At 49.1% G+C, this 25,525-nt stretch overlaps 1 protein-coding gene across 1 annotated transcript in view; it reads left to right on the top strand.

The window, feature by feature from the left end:
- LOC135574923 (eukaryotic translation initiation factor 3 subunit H-like) overlaps positions 1-25,525 on the top strand; it is an 82,508-nt gene that overhangs the window by 8,553 nt on the left and 48,430 nt on the right. Inside the window, exon 2 of the mRNA XM_065027043.1 lies at positions 13,153-13,309. Within this exon, the coding sequence (XP_064883115.1) occupies positions 13,153-13,309 (157 nt within the window). The remainder of the gene's footprint in view (positions 1-13,152; positions 13,310-25,525) is intronic.

The raw sequence follows: 25,525 nt of genomic DNA, 5'->3' as shown, positions 1-25,525 counted from the left end.
CATAGGGAAAGGTGCCAATTCCACAGTTATTATGCACATAGCAACATGTGGAAAGGTGCCAATTCCACAGTTATTATGCACATAGCAACATAGGGAAAGGTGCCAATTCCACAGTTATTATGCACATAGCAACATAGGGAAAGGTGCCAATTCCAATGTTATTATGCACATAGCAACATAGGGAAAGGTGCCAATTCCACAGTTATTATGCACATAGCAACATAGGGAAAGGTGCCAATTCCACAGTTATTATGCACATAGCAACATAGGAAAGGTGCCAATTCCACAGTTATTATGCACATAGCAACATAGGGAAAGGTGCCAATTCCACAGTTATTATGCACATAGCAACATAGGGAAAGGTGCCAATTCCACAGTTATTATGCACATAGCAACATAGGAAAGGTGCCAATTCCACAGTTATTATGCACATAGCAACATAGGGAAAGGTGCCAATTCCACAGTTATTATGCACATAGCAACATAGGGAAAGGTGCCAATTCCACAGTTATTATGCACATAGCAACATAGGGAAAGGTGCCAATTCCACAGTTATTATGCACATAGCAACATAGGGAAAGGTGCCAATTCCACAGTTATTATGCACATAGCAACATGGGGAAAGGTGCCAATTCCACAGTTATTATGCACATAGCAACATAGGGAAAGGTGCCAATTCCACAGTTATTATGCACATAGCAACATAGGGAAAGGTGCCAATTCCACAGTGCACTAAAAACAATGTTTCAGAACCGCGGACAGCGACCGTAATGACACGGGAGAAAGTGCTTTCGTTATAAAACATAACATTAGACGGTGATTGGCGGCTGGCGTGGCTGAAGTTTTTCTATGTAGAGGGACTATCGGCAAGGCCAATGGAGAAGGGCAGGTGTCGGCCCCATATATTGGTCATTCTCTATTGATCAACTTGGAGTCACGCGATGAGTTTAACCAGCTGTTGTTGTTGTTGTTGGTGTTGCTGGTGTTGTTGTTGGTGTTGTTGTTGTTGCTGTTGTTGCTGTTGGTGTTGTTGCTGTTGTTGCTGTTGCTGTTGTTGCTGTTGTTGGTGTTGTTGGTGTTGTTGGTGTTGGTGTTGTTGCTGTTGTTGTTGTTGTTGTTGTTGGTGCTGTTGTTGCTGTTATTGCTGTTGTTGTTGTTGTTGTGTGCTGTTGTTGTTGTTGGTGCTGTTGTTGTTGGTGTTGTTGTTGTTGTTGGTGCTGCTGTTGTTGTTGGTGCTGCTGTTGTTGTTGTTGGTTGTTGTTGTTGTTGGTGGTGTTGTTGCTGTTGTTGGTGGTGGTGTTGGTGCTGTTGTTGGTGGTGGTGTTGTTTGCTGGTGTTGTTGCTGTTGTTGGTGGTGTTGTTGTTGGTGTTGTTGTTGGTGGTGTTGTTGGTGGTGTTGTTTGCTGTTGTGCCAATTGGTGTGGCTGTTGTTGCTGTTGTTGGTGGTGTTGTTGCTGTTGTTGGTGGTGTTGTTGCTGTTGTTGGTGTGGTGGTGTTGTTGGTGGTGTTGTTTGGTGGTTGGCTGTTGGTGGCTGTTGTTGGTGGTGTTGTTGGTGGTGTTGTTGGTGCTGTTGCTGCTGTTTGGTGTTGGTGGTGGTGGTGGTGTTGCTGCTGTTGGTGGTGTTGTTGGTGGTGTTGTTGTTGGTGCTGTTTGGTGTTGTTGTTGTTGTTGCTGTTGTTGGTGCTGTTGCTGCTGTTGTTGGTGGTGGTGTTGTTGTTGGTGGTGTTGTTGGTGTTGTTGTTGTTGTTGGTGGTGTTGCTGTTGTTGGTGGTGTTGATGTTGTTGGTGCTGTTGTTGGTGCTTGTTGTTGTTGGTGGTGTTGTTGGTGGTGTTGTTGTTGTTGGTGGTGTTGTTGTTGTTGGTGGTGTTGCTGTTGTTGGTGGTGTTGCTGTTGTTGGTGGTGTTGCTGTTGTTGGTGGTGGTGTTGTTGGTGGTGTTGTTGCTGTTGTTGGTGCTGTTGCTGCTGTTGTTGGTGGTGTTGTTGTTGTTGGTGGTGTTGCTGGTGGTGTTGCTGCTGTTGTTGGTGGTGTTGTTGTTGTTGGTGGTGTTGTTGTTGTTGGTGGTGTTGCTGTTGTTGGTGGTGTTGCTGTTGTTGGTGGTGTTGTTGTTGTTGGTGCTGTTGTTGTTGTTGGTGCTGCTGTTGTTGTTGGTGCAATAGTCACTGATCTGGCTTTCAAGTCTATGAAAATTTCGTTTTTTTGTTGTTGTGACAAACAGCATAAATCCATGTTCATTGATACTCTTGTATTTAGTAATGTCTGCTCTGAACTGCAGGTTTGAGGAATTGAGACATAAAGGCTAACTTGTCTATTACAGTAAAATAATGTCTAAATGTGTTTTGGTGTCTATGTCCTATTTCTGTTGGATCAAACCTCAAAATGTAAATAGGGAGTTGAAACCGCTTGTCAGACAGGATGATGTGATCTGTCAACTTTGTTGGTGTGAGGCAAGGGGGGGGGGGGGCTTGGTGTGAGGGGGTGGGGCTACACGGCGGTCGCGTGGCCCTACACGGCGGTCGCGTGGCCCGGCCCTACACGGCGGTCGCGTGGCCCGGCCCTACACGGCGGTCGCGTGGCCCGGCCCTACACGGCGGTCGCGTGGCCCGGCCCTACACGGCGGTCGCGTGGCCCCTACACGGCGGTCGCGTGGCCCGGCCCTACACGGCGGTCGCGTGGCCCGGCCCTACACGGGGTCGCACGGAGGCCCACGGAGGCCCGGCCCTCCACCGAGGCCCTTGCCAGCCCTACCAACAGTTCTATTGAGCGTTGCACCAGGTTAACAGGTCAGGTGGAGGCCTCAGTCAGCTACTTCAGATGCTTGGCAGGTGCAAACATTCCACATCGTAGATCCTGAGTCACTAACGTCCGGGCAACTCAAAGCTAACGTTTTATTTCTGACATCGTGTTGCCTTTCCCTTCAGGATGTGTTATTGTGTCTGTGTGGCTCATGATTTATGGCCTGGAGTTGAGGATGGAAGTCAGCAGAGTTTCCGCCTACGATTTCATTATTTATTTATTTGTTTGTTGCTTGATTCAATTTTAAACCTGTTTTGATTTTTTTTTTTACAATTTTAGTGCCCACACATATCCATCTTTCTTCTCCACATGAAGTTTGCTGCCACCAGCTGTTTGAGCAAGATCGATCTGAGGTAGAAGAGAAACCTACCTAATAAAGTCCAACAGGCTTTACTTGCAATACCTGATGGTATTTATATGAAGCCTGAATATCAACACAAAGCCACTACTAGCTGATTTTAACTCGCAGTCCTTCAGGAGATGTGGGACGATCGATTTGTCGCAGTTCCAGCTCTGTTGTGACACTCCATTATTTTAGTTTTTGAGACGTGATGAAAGGATTGGTGTGGCTGGGTGAAGGTTTAGAATACGAGACGTGATGGAAGGATTGGTGTGGCTGGGTGAAGGTTTAGAATACGAGACGTGATGGAAGGATTGGTGTGGCTGGGTGAAGGTTTAGAATACGAGACGTGATGAAAGGATTGGTGTGGCTGGGTGAAGGTTTAGAATACGAGACGTGATGAAAGGATTGGTGTGGCTGGGTGAAGGTTTAGAATACGAGACGTGATGGAAGGATTGGTGTGGCTGGGTGAAGGTTTAGAATACGAGACGTGATGAAAGGATTGGTGTGGCTGGGTGAAGGTTTAGAATACGAGACGTGATGGAAGGATTGGTGTGGCTGGGTGAAGGTTTAGAATACGAGACGTGATGGAAGGATTGGTGTGGCTGGGTGAAGGTTTAGAATACGAGACGTGATGGAAGGATTGGTGTGGCTGGGTGAAGGTTTAGAATACGAGACGTGATGAAAGGATTGGTGTGGCTGGGTGAAGGTTTAGAATACGAGACGCGATGAAAGGATTGGTGTGGCTGGGTGAAGGTTTAGAATACGAGACGCGATGGAAGGATTGGTGTGGCTGGGTGAAGGTTTAGAATACGAGACGTGATGGAAGGATTGGTGTGGCTGGGTGAAGGTTTAGAATACGAGACGCGATGAAAGGATTGGTGTGGCTGGGTGAAGGTTTAGAATACGAGACGTGATGGAAGGTTTGGTGTGGCTGGGTGAAGGTTTAGAATACGAGACGTGATGGAAGGATTGGTGTGGCTGGGTGAAGGTTTAGAATACGAGACGTGATGGAAGGATTGGTGTGGCTGGGTGAAGGTTTAGAATACCAGACGTGATGAAAGGATTGGTGTGGCTGGGTGAAGGTTTAGAATACGAGACGTGATGAAAGGATTGGTGTGGCTGGGTGAAGGTTTAGAATACGAGACGTGATGGAAGGATTGGTGTGGCTGGGTGAAGGTTTAGAATACGAGACGTGATGAAAGGATTGGTGTGGCTGGGTGAAGGTTTAGAATACGAGACGTGATGAAAGGATTGGTGTGGCTGGGTGAAGGTTTAGAATACGAGACGTGATGGAAGGATTGGTGTGGCTGGGTGAAGGTTTAGAATACGAGACGCGATGGAAGGATTGGTGTGGCTGGGTGAAGGTTTAGAATACGAGACGTGATGGAAGGATTGGTGTGGCTGGGTGAAGGTTTAGAATACGAGACGTGATGGAAGGATTGGTGTGGCTGGGTGAAGGTTTAGAATACGAGACGTGATGGAAGGATTGGTGTGGCTGGGTGAAGGTTTAGAATACGAGACGTGATGGAAGGATTGGTGTGGCTGGGTGAAGGTTTAGAATACGAGACGTGATGGAAGGATTGGTGTGGCTGGGTGAAGGTTTAGAATACGAGACGTGATGGAAGGATTGGTGTGGCTGGGTGAAGGTTTAGAATACGAGACGTGATGGAAGGATTGGTGTGGCTGGGTGAAGGTTTAGAATACGTGAGTATTGACAGACTTTAATCTGACCCTGTGGCTTTGAGAGAGGAAAGAAGGACGTTTGGGGGAATAGGCCTTTAAAAAGTGTCCGTTCTGTCCCTATAAAATGTGGACTGAATCCAGACGTTGGGGGGAAAAAACGATTTTTCAACAATATAAAACAAATGTATTGAATTTGGGAATCAAGTAAATGTATTGAAAATAAATGCAGGGTACGTAGGAGTCTTACCACTTAACGTGATTGGTCTGAGTGGCCAGGGGAGGGGCTTGGTGTGAGTGGCCAGGGGAGGGGCTTGGTCTGAGTGGCCAGGGGAGGGGCTTGGTGTGAGTGGCCAGGGGGAGTGAGTGGCCAGGGGAGGGGCTTGGTGTGAGTGGCCAGGGGAGGGGCTTGGTGTGAGTGGCCAGGGGGAGGGGCTTGGTGTGAGCGGCCAGGGGGAGGGGCTTGGTGTGAGCGGCCAGGGGGAGGGGCTTGGTGTGAGTGGCCAGGGGGAGGGGCTTGGTGTGGGCGGCCAGGGGGAGGGGCTTGGTGTGAGTGGCCAGGGGAGGTATAAATGCAGGGTACGTAGGAGTCTTACCACTTAACGTAGCCGTTAGCGATGATGCTAACGAAAAGTCTTCTGGTAGATTAAAAGTTCCCCCCCCAAAAAAACTTCTCAATTAAATGTTAAGTACGAAGTAGCCAATGTTCACCTGGCAGAATGACCTCGTGAATATTGTCTTCGATACAGAGGGTTTTCTGTTCACACACCTCCTGTTGGTGGAGAGCACATTATACACCCATTGTCATCGATACAGAGGGTTTTCTGTTCAGACACCTCCTGTTGGTGGAGAGCACATTATACACCTATTGTCATCGATACAGAGGGTTTTCTGTTCAGACACCTCCTGTTGGTGGAGAGCACATTATACACCTATTGTCATCGATACAGACCTCCTGGGTTTTCTGTTCGATACAGACACACCTCCTGTTGGTGGAGAGCACATTATACACCTATTGTCATCGATACAGAGGGTTTTCTGTTCACACACCTCCTACACCTATTGTCATCGATACAGAGGGTTTTCTGTTGGTGGAGAGCACATTATACACCTATTGTCATCGATACAGAGGGTTTTCTGTTCACACACCTCCTGTTGGTGGAGAGCACATTATACACCTATTGTCATCGATACAGAGGGTTTTCTGTTCACACACCTCCTGTTGGTGGAGAGCACATTATACACCTATTGTCATCGATACAGAGGGTTTTCTGTTCACACACCTCCTGTTGGTGGAGAGCACATTATACACCTATTGTCATCGATACAGAGGGTTTTCTGTTCACACACCTCCTGTTGGTGGAGAGCACATTATACACCTATTGTCATCGATACAGAGGGTTTTCTTTTCTGTTGGTGGAGAGCACATTATACACCTATTGTCATGATACAGAGGGTTTTCTGTTCACACACCTCCTGTTGGTGGAGAGCACATTATACACCTATTGTCATCGATACAGAGGGTTTTCTGTTCACACACCTCCTGTTGGTGGAGAGCACATTATACACCTATTGTCATCGATACAGAGGGTTTTCTGTTCACACACCTCCTGTTGGTGGAGAGCACATTATACACCTATTGTCATCGATACAGAGGGTTTTCTGTTCACACACCTCCTGTTGGTGGAGAGCACATTATACACTTTTATTATTAACTAACTTTTATTTCCGGCAATTCTATGTTTTTTTTACCATCGAGGGTAGATATTATTTTTGTTGCCATTTTAAAAGCTCTCTTCCTGTGATTCTACATATTTCGCAGTGTGTGTGTTCATGTGATATTTCAGAGACTCCCAACATCACAACTAAATCAGATGTTTTAGAGAAACAAGCTATAAAACACGTTGGCTGCCCTGGGCTCGTTGCCCCTGGGCTCGTTGCCCCTGGGCTCGTTGCCCTGGGCCTTTCTGACAGGTCTGTTATTCCCCATGGTTCCCTGGTCTGTTATTCCCCATGGTTCCCTGGTCTGTTATTCCCCATGGCTCCCTGGTCTGTTATTCCCCATGGCTCCCTGGTCTGTTATTCCCCATGGCTCCCTGGTCTGTTATTCCCCATGGCTCCCTGGTCTGTTATTCCCCATGGCTCCCTGGTCTGTTATTCCCCATGGCTCCCTGGTCTGTTATTCCCCATGGCTCCCTGGTCTGTTATTCCCCATGGCTCCCTGGTCTGTTATTCCCCATGGCTCCCTGGTCTGTTATTCCCCATGGATCCCTGGTCTGTTATTCCCCATGGCTCCCTGGTCTGTTATTCCACATGGCTCCCTGGTCTGTTATTCCCCATGGCTCCCTGGTCTGTTATTCCACATGGCTCCCTGGTCTGTTATTCCCCATGGCTCCCTGGTCTGTTATTCCCCATGGCTCCCTGGTCTGTTATTCCACATGGCTCCCTGGTCTGTTATTCCCCATGGCTCCCTGGTCTGTTATTCCCCATGGCTCCCCATGGTTCCCTGGTCTGTTATTCCCCATGGTTCCCTGGTCTGTTATTCCCCATGGCTCCCTGGTCTGTTATTCCCCATGGCTCCCTGGTCTGTTGGTTCCCCTGTTATTCCACATGGTTCCCTGGTCTGTTATTCCCCATGGCTCCCTGGTCTGTTATTCCCCATGGCTCCCTGGTCTGTTATTCCCATGGCTCCCTGGTCTGTTATTCCCCATGGCTCCCTGGTCTGTTATTCCCCATGGCTCCCTGGTCTGTTATTCCCCATGGCTCCCTGGGTTCCCATGGCTCCCTGTTATTCCCCATGGCTCCCTGGTCTGTTATTCCCCATGGCTCCCTGGTCTGTTATTCCCCATGGCTCCCTGGTCTGTTATTCCCCATGGCTCCCTGGTCTGTTATTCCCCATGGCTCCCTGGTCTGTTATTCCCCATGGCTCCCTGGTCTGTTATTCCCCATGGCTCCCTGGTCTGTTATTCCCCATGGCTCCCTGGTCTGTTATTCCCCATGGTTCCCTGGTCTGTTAATCCCCATGGTTCCCCATGGCTCCCTGGTCTGTTATTCCCCATGGCTCCCTGGTCTGTTATTCCCCATGGCTCCCTGGTCTGTTATTCCCCATGGCTCCCTGGTCTGTTATTCCCCATGGCTCCCTGGTCTGTTATTCCCCATGGCTCCCTGGTCTGTTATTCCCCATGGCTCCCTGGTCTGTTATTCCCCATGGTTCCCTGGTCTGTTATTCCCCATGGCTCCCTGGTCTGTTATTCCCCATGGCTCCCTGGTCTGTTATTCCCCATGGCTCCCTGGTCTGTTATTCCCCATGGCTCCCTGGTCTGTTATTCCCCATGGCTCCCTGGTCTGTTATTCCCCATGGTTCCCTGGTCTGTTAATCCCCATGGTTCCCCATGGCTCCCTGGTCTGTTATTCCCCATGGTTCCCCATGGCTCCCTGGTCTGTTATTCCCCATGGTTCCCTGGTCTGTTAATCCCCATGGTTCCATGGCTCTGGTCTGTTATTCCCCATGGCCCCTGGTCTGTTATTCCCCCTGGTCTGTTATTCCCCATGGCTCCCTGGTCTGTTAATCCCCATGGTTCCCCATGGCTCCCTGGTCTGTTATTCCCCATGGCTCCCTGGTCTGTTATTCCCCATGGTTCCCCATGGCTCCCTGGTCTGTTATTCCCCATGGTTCCCCATGGCTCCCTGGTCTGTTATTCCCCATGGTTCCCTGGTCTGTTATTCCCCATGGTTCCCCATGGTTCCCTGGTCTGTTATTTCCCATGGTTCCACATGGTTCCCTGGTCTGTTATTCCCCATGGTTCCCACATGGTCTGTTATTCCCCCTCCCTGGTCTGTTATTCCCCATGGTTCCACATGGTTCCCTGGTCGGTTATTTCCCATGGTTCCACATGGTTCCCTGGTCTGTTATTTCCCATGGTTCCACATGGTTCCCTGGTCTGTTATTTCCCATGGTTCCACATGGTTTCCTGGTCTGTTATTCCCCATGGTTCCACATGGTTCCCTGGTCTGTTATTCCCCATGGTTCCACATGGCTCCCTGGTCTGTTATTCCCCATGGTTCCCTCATCTGTTATTCCCCATGGTTCCACATGGTTCCCTCGTCTGTTATTTCCCATGGTTCCACATGGTTCCCTGGTCTGTTATTTCCCATGGTTCCCTGGTCTGTTATTTCCACATGGTTCCCTCGTCTGCTATTTCCCATGGTTCCACATGGTTCCCTGGTCTGTTATTTCCCATGGTTCCACATGGTTCCCTGGTCTGTTATTTCCCATGGTTCCCTGGTCTGTTATTTCCCATGGTCCCACATGGCTCCCTGGTATTAATAACCAATAGGGTTCCTCAACCTCTCCTCTGTTCCAGCAGTGTGAGATTGTCTGTTGGTCTCGACCTGCTTCTGCTCTTATCAATGTGATTTATGAAGAACTCTTGTGACCTGTTGTTTTTCAGCTTGTTACTCTTGTTTTATTCACACTGTTGTCCTTTTTGATCTTCCACTTATCTTCCGCGTCTCCGGTGTGTTCTCTCTAGAACAACAGAGCGCTAAGGCCTCTATATTTATGTTTATTCCACTTATCTTCCGCGTCTCCGGTGTGTTCTCTCTAGAACAACAGAGCGCTAAGGCCTCTATATTCATGTTTATTCCACTTATCTTCCGCGTCTCCGGTGTGTTCTCTCTAGAACAACAGAGCGCTAAGGCCTCTATATTCATGTTTATTCCACTTATCTTCCGCGTCTCCGGTGTGTTCTCTCTAGAACAACAGAGCGCTAAGGCCTCTATGTTTATTCCACTTATCTTCCGCGTCTCCGGTGTGTTCTCTCTAGAACAACAGAGCGCTAAGGCCTCTATGTTTATTCCACTTATCTTCCGCGTCTCCGGTGTGTTCTCTCTAGAACAACAGAGCGCTAAGGCCTCTATATTCATGTTTATTCCACTTATCTTCCGCGTCTCCGGTGTGTTCTCTCTAGAACAACAGAGCGCTAAGGCCTCTATGTTTATTCCACTTATTTCCGCGTCTCCGGTGTGTTCTCTCTAGAACAACAGAGCGCTAAGGCCTCTATGTTTATTCCACTTATCTTCCGCGTCTCCGGTGTGTTCTCTCTAGAACAACAGAGCGCTAAGGCCTCTATGTTTATTCCACTTATCTTCCGCGTCTCCGGTGTGTTCTCTCTAGAACAGAGCGCTAAGGCCTCTATGTTTATTCCACTTATCTTCCGCGTCTCCGGTGTGTTCTCTCTAGAACAGAGCGCTAAGGCCTCTATGTTTATTCCACTTATCTTCCGCGTCTCCGGTGTGTTCTTCTAAACAGAGCGCTAAGGCCTCTATATTCATGTTTATTCCACTTATCTTCCGCGTCTCCGGTGTGTTCTCTCTAGAACAGAGCGCTAAGGCCTCTATGTTTATTCCACTTATCTTCCGCGTCTCCGGTGTGTTCTCTCTAGAACAGAGCGCTAAGGCCTCTATATTCATGTTTATTCCACTTATCTTCCGCGTCTCCGGTGTGTTCTCTCTAGAACAGAGCGCTAAGGCCTCATCCCTCCATGGTGTCTATTTTTATATTTATATTTATTTCACTTTTATTTAACCAAGGAAGGCTAGTTGAGAACACCTTTATTTAACCAAGGAAGGCTAGTTGAGAACACCTTTATTTAACCAAGGAAGGCTAGTTGAGAACACCTTTATTTAACCAAGGAAGGCTAGTTGAGAACACCTTTATTTAACCAGGTAGGCTAGTTGAGAACACTTTTATATAACCAAGGAAGGCTAGTTGAGAACACCTTTATTTAACCAAGGAAGGCTAGTTGAGAACACTTTTATATAACCAAGGAAGGCTAGTTGAGAACACCTTTATTTAACCAAGGAAGGCTAGTTGAGAACACCTTTATTTAACCAAGGAAGGCTAGTTGAGAACACTTTTATATAACCAAGGAAGGCTAGTTGAGAACACCTTTATTTAACCAAGGAAGGCTAGTTGAGAACACCTTTATTTAACCAAGGAAGGCTAGTTGAGAACACCTTTATTTAACCAAGGAAGGCTAGTTGAGAACACCTTTATTTAACCAGGTAGGCTAGTTGAGAACACCTTTATTTAACCAAGGAAGGCTAGTTGAGAACACCTTTATTTAACCAAGGAAGGCTAGTTGAGAACACCTTTATTTAACCAAGGAAGGCTAGTTGAGAACACCTTTATTTAACCAAGGAAGGCTAGTTGAGAACACCTTTATTTAACCAGGTAGGCTAGTTGAGAACACCTTTATTTAACCAAGGAAGGCTAGTTGAGAACACTTTTATTTAACCAAGGAAGGCTAGTTGAGAACACCTTTATTTAACCAGGTAGGCTAGTTGAGAACACCTTTATATAACCAAGGAAGGCTAGTTGAGAACACCTTTATTTAACCAAGGAAGGCTAGTTGAGAACACCTTTATATAACCAAGGAAGGCTAGTTGAGAACACCTTTATTTAACCAAGGAAGGCTAGTTGAGAACACTTTTATATAACCAAGGAAGGCTAGTTGAGAACACTTTTATTTAACCAGGTAGGCTAGTTGAGAACACCTTTATTTAACCAAGGAAGGCTAGTTGAGAACACCTTTATTTAACCAAGGAAGGCTAGTTGAGAACACCTTTATATAACCAAGGAAGGCTAGTTGAGAACAAGTTCTCATTTCGAGTGACCTGGCCAAGAATAAAGCAGAGCAGTGACACACAACAAACATCAACACAGAGTTTCACATGGAGTAAACAAACATACAGTCAATAACACAGTAGACATAAAGTCTATATACAGTGAGTGGAAATGAGGTGAGATTAAGGAGGTGAGGCAATAAATAGGCCGTAGAGGTGAAGTAATTATAATATAGCAATTAAACACTGGAGTGATGAATGTGCAAGTAGAGATACTGGGGTGCAAAGGAGCAACACAATACAAGTAACACTATGGGGATGAGGTAGTTAGATGGGCTATTTAGAGATGGGCTATGTAGAGGCGGGGCTGTGTAGAGGCGGGGTTATGTACAGGTGCAGTGATCTGTGACCGCTGGTGCTTAAAGCTAGTGATGGAGATATGAGTCTCCAGCTTCAGTGATTTTTGCAGTTTGTTCTAGTCATTGGCAGCAGAGAACTGGATGGAGAGGCGGCCGAAGGAGGAATTGGCTTTGGGGGTGACCAGAGAGATATACCTGCTGGAGCGTGTGCTATGGCTGGGTGCTGCTATGGTGACCAGTGAGATACTGTATACCTGCTGGAGCGCGTGCTATGGCTGGGTGCTGCTATGGTGACCAGAGAGATATACCTGCTGGAGCGCGTGCTCCGGGTGGGTGTTGTTATGGTGACCAGTGAGATATACCTGCTTTAGCGCGTGCTACAGGTGGGTGTCCACACAGTCAGGATTATTCCCCGAGTCTAGTGGAGACTAATAATCCTCTATAGTGTCTGGCTTGGTCAGTTTCTGACAAATACTTTGTCTTGCCCTTTTCTGAAATTATCTCTCTCCCCCTCTCTCCCACCCCTCTCTCCCCCCCTCTCTCTCCCCCCTCTCTCTCCCACCCTCTCTCTCCCACCCCCTCTCTCCCCCCTCTCTCTCCCACCCTCTCTCTCTCCCCCTCTCTCTCTCCCCCTCTCTCTCCCCCTCTCTCTCCCCCCCTCTCTCTCTCCCCCTCTCTCTCTCCCCCTCTCTCTCCCCCCTCTCTCTCCCCCCTCTCTCTCCCACCCTCTCTCCCACCCTCTCTCCCACCCTCTCTCTCTCCCCCTCTCTCTCCACCCTCTCTCTCTCCCCCTCTCTCTCTCCCCTCTCTCTCTCCCACCCTCCCTCTCTCCCACCCTCTCTCTCCCACCCTCTCTCTCCCACCCTCTCTCTCCCACCCTCTCTCTCCCTCCCCCTCTCTCTCACCCTCTCTCTCTCACCTCTCTCTCTCTCACCCTCTCTCTCTCACCCCCTCTCTCTCCCACCCCCTCTCTCTCCCACCCTCTCTCTCCCACCCTCTCTCTCACCCTCTCTCTCCCACCCTCTCTCCCACCCTCTCTCCCACCCCCTCTCTCCCACCCTCTCTCCCACCCTCTCTCCCTCCCCCTCTCTCCCACCCTCTCTCCCACCCCTCTCTCCCACCCCTCCCACCCTCTCTCCCACCCTCTCTCCCACCCTCTCTCCCACCCTCTCTCTCTCCCACCCTCTCTCTCTCCCACCCTCTCTCTCTCCCACCTCTCTCTCCCACCCTCTCTCTCTCCCACCCTCTCCTCTCTCTCTCCCACCCTCTCTCTCTCCCACCCTCTCTCTCTCCCACCCTCTCTCTCACCCTCCCTATCTCTCACCCTCCCTATCTCTCCCTCTACAGGTGGTCCTGAAGATGATCAAGCATTACCAGGAGGAGGGTCAGGGCAGTGAGGTGGTTCAGGGTGTACTACTGGGCCTGGTAGTGGAGGACAGGTTAGAGATCACCAACTGTTTCCCCTTCCCTCAACACACCGAGGACGACGCCGACTTTGATGAAGGTACGTGAGAACACTGGGTTTGTGCTTCGAATTGGAAAAACCTACTGCTATTCTTTGTGTGTGTGTGTGTGTGTGTGTGTGTGTGTGTCCCTTCAGTGTGTGTGTGTGTGTGTCCCTTCCGTGTGTGTGTGTGTGTGTCCCTTCAGTGTGTGTGTGTGTGTGTCCCTTCAGTGTGTGTGTGTGTCCCTTCAGTGTGTGTGTGTGTCCCTTCAGTGTGTGTGTGTGTGTGTCCTTCAGTGTGTGTGTGTGCTCAGAATGTTCAGTGTTTCTCATTATGTCTCCCGTGTGTCAGTCAGTACCTCATCAGAGATCATTCCTCTGACCGGAGCCTCTGCTATTTTCCGTATCAGACCCTGTTTCTCCGGGCAGCTCGTTGGCCCTCAGTCCAACTGACTGACAGACAGTCTGTCCCGAGGAAGGGAAAGGTCTCTCCGATCATGTCCCTCATTTCTCTCACTAACAAGCTACGGTACTGAATTCTGGGTAATAACCCGAGCGAGCATGAGAGGTTGCTAAAAAGGTCGTTAGTATCAGAGGTCTGGGTGTATGTTAGTGAGCAATTTAGAGGTCTGTTTGTAGTAGTGAATGGAGAACAGTAACTCTGAGATATCTAGTAGGTCTGTCTGTAGTAGTGAATGGAGAACAGTGACTGAGATATCTAGTAGGTCTGTCTGTAGTAGTGAATGGAGAACAGTAACTGAGATATCTTGTAGGTCTGTAGTAGTGAATGGAGAACAGTAACTCTGAGATATCTAGTAGGTCTGTAGTAGTGAATGGAGAACAGTGACTGAGATATCTAGTAGGTCTGTAGTAGTGAATGGAGAACAGTGACTGAGATATCTAGTAGGTCTGTAGTAGTGAATGGAGAACAGTGACTGAGATATCTAGTAGGTCTGTAGTAGTGAATGGAGAACAGTGACTGAGATATCTAGTAGGTCTGTAGTAGTGAATGGAGAACAGTAACTGAGATCTAGTAGGTCTGTAGTAGTGAATGGAGAACAGTGACTGAGATATCTAGTAGGTCTGTAGTAGTGAATGGAGAACAGTAACTGAGATCTAGTAGGTCTGTAGTAGTGAATGGAGAACAGTGACTGATATATCTAGTAGGTCTGTAGTAGTGAATGGAGAACAGTAACTGAGATATCTAGTAGGTCTGTAGTAGTGAATGGAGAACAGTGACTGAGATATCTAGTAGGTCTGTAGTAGTGAATGGAGAACAGTGACTGAGATATCTAGTAGGTCTGTGTAGTGAATGGAGAACAGTAACTGAGATATCTAGTAGGTCTGTCTAGTAGTCTATTGAATGGAGAACAGTGACTGAGATATCTAGTAGGTCTGTCTGTAGTGAATGGAGAACGGTGACTGAGATATCTAGTAGGTCTGTAGTAGTGAATTGAGAACAGTAACTGAGATATCTAGTAGGTCTGTAGTAGTGAATGGAGAACAGTGACTGAGATATCTAGTAGGTCTGTGGTAGTGAATGGAGAACGGTGACTGAGATATCTAGTAGGTCTGTAGTAGTGAATGGAGAACAGTAACTGAGATATCTAGTAGGTCTGTCTGTAGTATTGAATGGAGAACAGTGACTGAGATATCTAGTAGGTCTGTAGTAGTGAATTGAGAACAGTAACTGAGATATCTAGTAGGTCTGTAGTAGTGAATGGAGAACAGTGACTGAGATATCTAGTAGGTCTGTGGTAGTGAATGGAGAACGGTGACTGAGATATCTAGTAGGTCTGTAGTAGTGAATGGAGAACAGTAACTGAGATATCTAGTAGGTCTGTCTGTAGTATTGAATGGAGAACAGTGACTGAGATATCTAGTAGGTCTGTCTGTAGTAGTGAATGGAGAACAGTAACTGAGATATCTAGTAGGTCTGTAGTAGTGAATGGAGAACAGTAACTGAGATATCTAGTAGGTCTGTCTGTAGTAGTGAATGGAGAACAGTAACTGAGATATGTAGTAGGTCTGTAGTAGTGAATGGAGAACAGTAACTGAGATATCTAGTAGGTCTGTCTGTAGTAGTGAATGGAGAACAGTAACTGAGATATCTAGTAGGTCTGTAGTAGTGAATGGAGAACAGTAACTGAGATATCTAGTAGGTCTGTCTGTAGTAGTGAATGGAGAACAGTAACTGAGATATCTAGTAGGTCTGTCTGTAGTAGTGAATGGAGAACAGTAACTGAGATATGTAGTAGGTCTGTAGTAGTGAATGGAGAACAGTAACTGAGATATCTAGTAGGTTTGTAGTAGTGAATGGAGAACAGTAACTGAGATATGTAGTAGGTCTGTAGTAGTGAATGGAGAACAGTAACTGAGATATCTCCTCACAGCTGATTGGTCAGTCATGTGTTCTAAGAAGCCCAGTCTCTGCACGACACTGACCCATGACCCCAACATATAGTGGTGCCCTGTAGTGTACAAAACCAATTTAAACGAACAGACAGCAGAGAAACAGGCTAAAGTGGTATGGGGCAGTAGAGGCGCTTGAAGATTTGTTTGTTTGTAGCCTTGGGTCTGGGAAAAATTAGACTTTAAAAATAAATAAATTATAAACTCATTTAATGCAATTCTATGTAATTATACACGACTGGAGAATTAACAGATTTTTAAAATTGTTATACTCAAATGATTGGCTGCTTTGACACTGACATGGAGAATGGGGCAGTAGATATACTCAACTTATACTCTAATGATTGGCTGCTTTGACACTGACAAATGGATAATGGGGCAGTAGATATACTCAACTTATACTCAAATGATTGGCTGCTTTGACACTGACAAATGGAGAATGGGGCAGTAGATATACTCAACTTATACTCAAATGATTGGCTGCTTTGACACTGACAAATGGAGAATGGGGCAGTAGATATACTCAACTTATACTCTAATGATTGGCTGCTTTGACACTGACAAATGGAGAATGTGAGATCATTAAACGACCTGGTCTTGAATCCATCAACAGTCGAGGTCGAGGTGTGTGGAAGAGAGACACATGGTACAATATGAGGAAGTTATAGTCCTAAACAAGCTTGCCTAGTTTCACCCACTCACCCAATGACGTGCAGCTCCCTCACAGGCCATGGCCAATGGGCTCGTGCCTAAAGCCCGTCTCTAGTTTGGTAAACAACACTGTTCGAGTCGATAGGTCTATTTGGAAGTTTAATAAAATATTTTTTTTGTAGACTACATACAGTCTTTATCTCAGCAGCTCTCCAAACTGTGCTGTCCCGTGATTTGTATTTGAAATAATGCGAAAGGCCTGTTTGTTTGTTTGTTTGTTTGTTTGTTTGTTGCTGCAATGCTGTTCACTGTCAGATATGTTAAGCGTTACAGACTGTAGGCGATGCCTTGTGATTGGACGATACACAATCCACAGCTAGGCTATTAAAAAAAATAAACAAGCTATCGATCCTCCGTGGCTAAATTATAGACCTACTCCTAGTGTAGTATTCTGAATTATTTCATTTATTTCTGAACAGACAGCAGTGATTTCTGTGACTTTGGCCAAATGTATTTCAGTTTTTCAGGGTTGTGTTAGCTCCACCGGGACCCTTCTCATGGCTGTGCCTCTATCAGGAAGTAAATGATGAAGGACCCTTCCTTCTCATGGCTGTGACTCTATCAGGAAGTAAATGATGAAGGTCCCTTCTCATGGCTGTGACTCTATCAGGAAGTAAATGATGAAGGACCCTCCCTTGTCATGGCTGTGACTCTATCAGGAAGTAAATGATGAAGGTCCCTTCCTTCCCATGGCTGTGACTCTATCAGGAAGTAAATGATGAAGGTCCCTTCTCATGGCTGTGACACTATCAGGAAGTAAATGATGAAGAACCCTTCCCATGGCTGTGACTCTATCAGGAAGTAAATGATGAAGGTCCCTTCCTTCTCATGGCTGTGACTCTATCAGGAAGTAAATGATGAAGGTCCCTTCCTTCTCATGGCTGTGACTCTATCAGGAAGTAAATGATGAAGGTCCCTTCCTTCTCATGGCTGTGACTCTATCAGGAAGTAAATGAAGAAGGTCCCTTCTCATGGCTGTGACTCTATCCGGAAGTAAATGATGAAGAACCCTTCCCATGGCTATGACTCTATCAGGAAGTAAATGATGAAGGACCCTTCCTGCCCATGGCTGTGACTATCAGGAAATAAATGCTGAAGGACCCTTCCTTCCCATGGCTGTGACTCTATCAGGAAGTAAATGATGAAGGACCCTTCCTTCCCATGGCTATGACTCTATCAGGAAGTAAATGATGAAGGACCCTTCCTTCCCATGGCTATGACTCTATCAGGAAGTAAATGATGAAGGACCCTTCCTTCCCATGGCTATGACTCTATCAGGAAGTAAATGATGAAGGACCCTTCCTGCCCATGGCTGTGACTCTATCAGGAAATAAATGCTGAAGGACCCTTCCTTCCCATGGCTATGACTCTATCAGGAAGTAAATGATGAAGGACCCTTCCTTCCCATGGCTGACTCTATCAGGAAGTAAATGATGAAGTTCCCTTCTCATGGCTGTGACTCTATCAGGAAGTAAATGATGAAGAACCCTTCCCATGGCTGTGACTATCAGGAAGTAAATGATGAAGGTCCCTTCCTTCCCATGGCTGTGATTCTATCAGGAAATAAATGAAGGACCCTTCCTTCCCATGGCTGTGACTCTATCAGGAAGTAAATGATGAAGGACCCTCCCTTCCCATGGCTGTGACTCTATCAGGAAGTAAATGATGAAGGTCCCTTCCTTCTCATGGCTGTGACTCTATCAGGAAGTAAATGATGAAGGACCCTTCCCATGGCTCTGACTCTATCAGGAAGTAAATGATGAAGGACCCTTCCTTCCCATGGCTGTGACTCTATCAGGAAGTAAATGATGAAGGACCCTTCCTTCCCATGGCTGTGACTCTATCAGGAAGTAAATGATGAAGGACCCTTCCTTCCCATGGCTGTGACTCTATCAGGAAGTAAATGATGAAGGACCCTTCCCATGGCTGTGACTCTATCAGGAAGTAAATGATGAAGGACCCTTCCTTCCCATGGCTGTGACTCTATCAGGAAGTAAATGATGAAGGACCCTTCCTTCTCATGGCTGTGACTCTATCAGGAAGTAAATGATGAAGGACCCTTCCTTCCCATGGCTGTGACTCTATCAGGAAGTAAATGATGAAGGTCCCTTCTCATGGCTGTGACTCTATCAGGAAGTAAACGATGAAGGTCCCTTCTCATGGCTGTGACTCTATCAGGAAGTAAAGGATGAAGGTCCCTTCCTTCTCATGGCTGTGACTCTATCAGGAAGTAAATGATGAAGGACCCTTCCTTCCCATGTCTGTGACTCTATCAGGAAATAAATGAAGTTCAACTCTAGAGAGATGAGAGGTGCAGGCTCGTATCTATCAGAGCTGAGCGAGGGAGGAGAGAGATCATTGAAATATCATCTGGTTATGTGAGAGATGTACTTCTCTCTCTCTCTCTCACCACAGCAATGGCCACGAGTTGGTCTACAGGCTACAACGTTGCGCACATCATGAACCCGAGCCGGCCCAACCCGACTCAATCATTTGTTGTTCCTTCGACCATGAGACACTTATTAGGTTCAGTCGGGTCAATGCAGCGTATGTAACAATGTGTTCAGTCTCTGCATGGTCAACGCAGCACATTGAGACACCTGTCAGTCTGCATGGTCAACGCAGCACATTGAGACACCTGTCAGTCTGCATGGCACATTGAGACAAGTCTGCATGGTCAACGCAGCACATTGAGACACCTGTCAGTCTGCATGGTCAACGCAGCACATTGAGACACCTGTCAGTCTGCATGGTCAACGCAGCACATTGAGACACCTGTCAGTCTGCATGGTCAACGCAGCACATTGAGACACCTGTCAGTCTGCATGGTCAACGCAGCACATTGAGACACCTGTCAGTCTGCATGGTCAACGCAGCACATTGAGACACCTGTCAGTCTGCATGGTCAACGCATCAACGCAGCACATTGAGACACCTGTCAGTCTGCATGGTCAACGCAGCACATTGAGACACCTGTCAGTCTGCATGGTCAAAGCAGCACATTGAGACACCTGTCAGTCTGCATGGTCAACGCAGCACATTGAGACACCTGTCAGTCTGCATGGTCAACGCAGCACATTGAGACACCTGTCAGTCTGCATGGTCAACGCAGCACATTGAGACACCTGTCAGTCTGCATGGTCAACGCAGCACATTGAGACACCTGTCAACCTGTCAGTCTGCATGGTCAACGCAGCACATTGAGACACCTGTCAGCAGCACATTGAGACACCTGTCAGTCTGCATGGTCAACGCAGCACATTGAGACACCTGTCAGTCTGCATGGTCAACGCAGCACATTGAGACACCTGTCAGTCTGCATGGTCAACGCAGCACATTGAGACACCTGTCAGTCTGCATGGTCAACGCAGCACATTGAGACACCTGTCAGTCTGCATGGTCAACGCAGCACATTGAGACACCTGTCAGTCTGCATGGTCAACGCAGCACATTGAGACACCTGTCAGTCTGCATGGTCAACGCAGCACATTGAGACACCTGTCAGTCTGCATGGTCAACGCAGCACATTGAGACACCTGTCAGTCTGCATGGTCAATGCAGCACATTGAGACACCTGTCAGTCTGCATGGTCAACGCAGCACATTGAGACACCTGTCAGTCTGCATGGTCAACGCAGCACATTGAGACACCTGTCAGTCTGCATGGTCAACGCAGCACATTGAGACACCTGTCAGTCTGCATGGTCAACGCAGCACATTGAGACACCTGTCAGTCTGCATGGTCAACGCAGCACATAAGTTCAGTCGGGTCAATGCAGCACATTGAGACACCTGTCAGTCTGCATGGTCAACGCAGCACATTGAGACACCTGTCAGTCTGCATGGTCAACGCAGCACTTAAGTTCAGTCGGGTCAATGCAGCACATTGAGACACCTGTCAGTCTGCATGGTCAACGCAGCACTTAAGTTCAGTCGGGTCAACGCAGCACTTAAGTTCAGTCGGGTCAATGCAGCGCATTGAGACACCTGTCAGTCTGCATGGTCAACGCAGCACTTAAGTTCAGTCGGGTCAACGCAGCACATTGAGACACCTGTCAGTCTGCATGGTCAATGCAGCTCCGCCCTGCCCCGCCCCGCCCTGCCCCGCCCCCATCCCGCCCTGCCCCGCTCCGCCCCGCCCCATCCCGCCCCGCTCCGCTCCGCCCCGCCCTGCCCCATCCCGCCCTTCCGCCCGCCCCGCTCCGCCCTGCCCCGCCCCATCCCGCAGCACATGTAACAATGTTGACGACAACGATGCTGTTTTCACTTTGCATCTTAATATCAATCCACTAGGTTTCTATAGTGACACTATTAGTTTGTGTTTCTTACATCTGTAAACATCTAGTTTGTCTTTTTCTTAGCAAGTTGGGACCTGAATCATGTTAGCCGCTAATGCTAGTTAGCTGGCTAGCTAATAAATGTACTGAGTGAGAGCAAACGTAGCTAGCTAATAAACGTACTGAGTCAGAGCAAACGTAGCTAGCTAATAAACGTACTGAGTCAGAGCAAACGTAGCTAGCTAATAAATGTACTGAGTCAGAGCAAACGTAGCTAGCTAATAAACGTACTGAGTCAGAGCAAACGTAGCTAGCTAATAAACGTACTGAGTCAGAGCAAACGTAGCTAGCTAATAAACGTACTGAGTCAGAGCAAACGTAGCTAGCTAATAAGCGAGGGCTGAGTCAGAGCAAACGTGCTAGCTAATAAACGTACTGAGTCAGAGCAAACGTAGCTAGCTAATAAATGTACTGAGTCAGAGCAAACGTAGCTAGCGAATAAATGTACTGAGTCAGAGCAAACGTAGCTAGCTAATAAATGTACTGAGTCAGAGCAAACGTAGCTAGCTATACAGCCTGATAATACCAGCTGGAGACCGGTCCTCAGAGACTACGTGAGGAGTGACTGGAATAAGACTGGGCTCAGATGGGTAGATGGAGACCGGTCCTCAGAGACAACCAGCAAGGAGAATCAGGGTTGCACATTCCTGCCAACTTTACCCAAATGTAAAGTAGAGGACATTCAGCAGCTCTTGAAGGACAATGGAAGTACATAAAAACACCGTCTTTATTGTTACAAGTAAACACGTTCATTTTGGCTTTCCTCCAAACTCCCCGTTTTTCCAAAAATCCCGATTGGAGGATATAGCGGCACTAGGGAGAGAGAGACTGGGTTATGGGGAGGGAGAGACTGGGTTTATGGGGAGGGAGAGACTGGGTTTATGGGGAGGGAGAGACTGGGTTTATGGGGAGGGAGAGACTGGGTTTATGGGGAGAAAGAGACTGGGTTATGGGGAGGGAGAGACTGGGTTTATGGGGAGGGAGAGACTGGGTTTATGGGGAGGGAGAGACTGGGTTTATGGGGAGGGGGTTTATGGGGAGGGAGAGACTGGGTTTATGGGGAGGGAGGAGGGCTGGGTTTATGGGGAGGGGAGACTGGGTTTATGGGGAGGGAGAGACTGGGTTTATGGGGAGGGGAGACTGGGTTTATGGGGAGGGAGACTGGGTTATGGGGAGGGAGAGAGACTGGGTTATGGGGAGGGAGAGAGAGACTGGGTTATGGGGAGGGAGAGAGAGACTGGGTTATGGGGAGGGAGAGACTGGGTTTATGGGGAGGGAGAGACTGGGTTTATGGGGAGGGAGAGACTGGGTTATGGGGAGGGAGAGACTGGGTTATGGGGAGGGAGAGACTGGGTTATGGGGAGGGAGAGACTGGGTTTATGGGGAGAGAGAGACTGGGTTATGGGGAGGGAGGAGAGACTGGGTTTATGGGGAGGGAGGACTGGGTTTATGGGGAGGGAGAGACTGGGTTTATGGGGAGGGGAGAGACTGGGTTTATGGGGAGGGAGAGACTGGGTTTATGGGGAGGGAGAGACTGGGTTTATGGGGAGGGAGAGACTGGGTTTATGGGGAGGGAGAGACTGGGTTTATGGGGAGGGAGAGACTGGGTTTATGGGGGGGGGAGACTGGGTTTATGGGGAGGGGAGACTGGGTTTATGGGGAGGAGGGACTGGGTTATGGGGAGGGAGAGAGACTGGGTTATGGGGAGGGAGAGAGAGACTGGGTTATGGGGGGGAGGAGAGACTGGGTTATGGGGAGGGAGAGACTGGGTTATGGGGAGGGAGAGACTGGGTTATGGGGAGGAGGGGAGACTGGGTTATGGGGAGGGAGGAGAGATGGGTTATGGGGAGGGAGAGGATGGGTTATGGGGAGGAGAGAGAGATGGGTTATGGGGAGGGAGAGAGAGACTGGGTTATGGGGAGGGAGATGGGCAGAGAGAGAGACTGGGTTATGGGGAGGGAGAGAGAGAATGGGTTATGGGGAGGGAGAGATGGGTTATGGGGAGGGAGAGAGAGATGGGTTATGGGGAGGGAGAGAGAGATGGGTTATGGGGAGGGAGAGAGACTGGGTTATGGGGAGGGAGTTATGGGGGAGAGAGACTGGGTTATGGGGAGGGAGAGAGAGATGGGTTATGGGGAGGGAGAGAGAGACTGGGTTATGGGGAGGAGAGAGAGATGGGTTATGGGGAGGAGAGAGAGACTGGGTTATGGGGAGGGAGATGGGCAGAGAGAGAGACTGGGTTATGGGGAGGAGAGAGAGAATGGGTTATGGGGAGGAGAGAGAGATGGGTTATGGGGAGGGAGAGAGAGATGGGTTATGGGGAGGGGAGAGAGATGGGTTATGGGGAGGGAGAGAGAGACTGGGTTATGGGGAGGAGAGAGAGACTGGGTTACGGGGGGGAGAGAGAGACTGGGTTACGGGGGAGGGAGAGAGAGAGACTGGGTTACGGGGAGGGAGAGAGAGACTGGGTTTGGGGAGGGAGAGAGAGACTGGGTTACGGGGAGGGGAGAGAGACTGGGTTACGGGGAGGGAGAGAGAGACTGGGTTACTGGGGAGGAGAGAGAGACTGGGTTACGGGGGGAGAGAGAGACTGGGTTACGGGGGAGGGAGAGAGAGACTGGGTTACGGGGAGGAGAGAGAGACTGGGTTACGGGGAGGGGAGAGAGACTGGGTTACGGGGAGGGAGAGAGAGACTGGGTTACGGGGAGGGAGAGAGAGACTGGGTTACGGGGAGGAGAGAGAGACTGGGTTACGGGGAGGGAGAGAGAGAGACTGGGTTATGGGGAGGGAGATGGGAGAGAGATGGGTTATGGGGAGGGAGAGAGAGACTGGGTTATGGGGAGGGAGAGAGACTGGGTTATGGGGAGGGAGATGGGAGAGAGATGGGTTATGGGGGAGGGAGAGAGAGACTGGGTTATGGGGAGGGAGAGAGAGACTGGGTTATGGGGAGGGAGAGAGAGACTGGGTTATGGGGGGGAGGAGAGAGAGACTGGGTTATGGGGAGGGAGAGAGAGACTGGGTTATGGGGAGGAGAGGAGAGACTGGGTTATGGGGGGAGGGAGATGGGGTAGAGAGGAGAGAGAGACTGGGTTAGGGGGGAGGGAGATGGGCAGAGAGAGATGGGTTATGGGGAGGGAGAGAGAGACTGGGTTATGGGGAGGGAGAGAGAGACTGGGTTATGGGGAGGGAGAGAGAGACTGGGTTATGGGGAGGGAGAGAGAGACTGGGTTATGGGGAGGAGAGAGAGACTGGGTTATGGGGAGGGAGAGAGACTGGGTTATGGGGAGGGAGAGAGAGACTGGGTTATGGGGAGGGAGAGAGACTGGGTTATGGGGAGGGAGAGATGGGTTATGGGGAGGGAGAGAGATGGGTTATGGGGAGGGAGAGAGACTGGGTTATGGGGAGGGAGAGAGAGACTGGGTTATGGGGAGGGATAGAGAGACTGGGTTATGGGAGGAGAGAGAGACTGGGTTATGGGGAGGGAGAGATGGGTTATGGGGAGGGAGAGATGGGTTATGGGGGAGGGAGAGATGGGTTATGGGAGGAGAGATGGGTTATGGGGAGGGAGAGAGAGACTGGGTTATGGGGAGGGAGAGATGGGTTATGGGGAGAGAGAGAGACTGGGTTATGGGGAGGGAGAGATGGGTTATGGGGAGGGAGAGAGACTGGGTTATGGGGAGGAGAGATGGGTTATGGGGAGGGAGATGGGGCAGAGAGAGAGACTGGGTTATGGGGAGGGGAGAGATGGGTTATGGGGAGGGGAGAGAGATGGGTTATGGGGAGGAGAGAGAGACTGGGTTATGGGGAGGGAGAGAGAGACTGGGTTATGGGGAGGGAGAGATGGGTTATGGGGAGGAGAGAGATGGGTTATGGGGAGGTAGAGAGAGACTGGGTTATGGGGAGGGAGAGATGGGTTATGGGGAGGAGAGAGAGACTGGGTTATGGGGAGGGAGAGAGAGACTGGGTTATGGGGAGGGAGAGAGAGACTGGGTTATGGGGAGGGAGAGAGACTGGGTTATGGGGAGGGAGAGAGAGACTGGGTTATGGGGGAGGAGAGAGAGACTGGGTTATGGGGAGGGAGGGTGAGATGGGTTATGGGGAGGGAGAGAGAGACTGGGTTATGGGGAGGGAGAGAGAGACTGGGTTATGGGGAGGGAGAGAGAGACTGGGTTATGGGGAGGAGAGAGAGACTGGGTTATGGGGAGGGGAGAGAGACTGGGTTATGGGGAGGAGAGAGAGACTGGGTTATGGGGAGGGAGAGAGAGACTGGGTTATGGGGAGGGAGAGAGACTGGGTTATGGGGAGGGAGAGAGAGACTGGGTTATGGGGAGGAGAGAGAGACTGGGTTATGGGGAGGGAGAGAGAGACTGGGTTATGGGGAGGAGAGAGAGACTGGGTTATGGGGAGGGAGAGAGAGAGACTGGGTTATGGGGAGGAGAGAGAGACTGGATTATGGGGAGGAGAGAGAGACTGGGTTATGGGGAGGGAGAGAGAGACTGGGTTATGGGGAGGGAGAGAGAGACTGGGTTATGGGGAGGGAGAGAGAGACTGGGTTATGGGGAGGGAGAGATGGGTTATGGGGAGGGAGAGAGAGACTGGGTTATGGGGAGGGAGAGAGAGACTGGGTTATGGGGAGGGAGAGAGAGACTGGGTTATGGGGGGGAGGGAGAGAGAGACTGGGTTATGGGGAGGGGAGAGAGAGACTGGGTTATGGGGAGGGAGAGAGAGACTGGGTTATGGGAGGGAGAGAGAGACTGGGTTATGGGGAGAGAGAGAGACTGGGTTATGGGGAGGGAGAGAGACTGGGTTATGGGGAG

This window comes from Oncorhynchus nerka, linkage group LG14 (genome assembly GCF_034236695.1).
Source record: "Oncorhynchus nerka isolate Pitt River linkage group LG14, Oner_Uvic_2.0, whole genome shotgun sequence".
In the NCBI taxonomy this organism is placed as follows: Eukaryota; Metazoa; Chordata; class Actinopteri; order Salmoniformes; family Salmonidae; genus Oncorhynchus; species Oncorhynchus nerka.
This window is presented reverse-complemented; position numbering and strand designations above follow the sequence as displayed.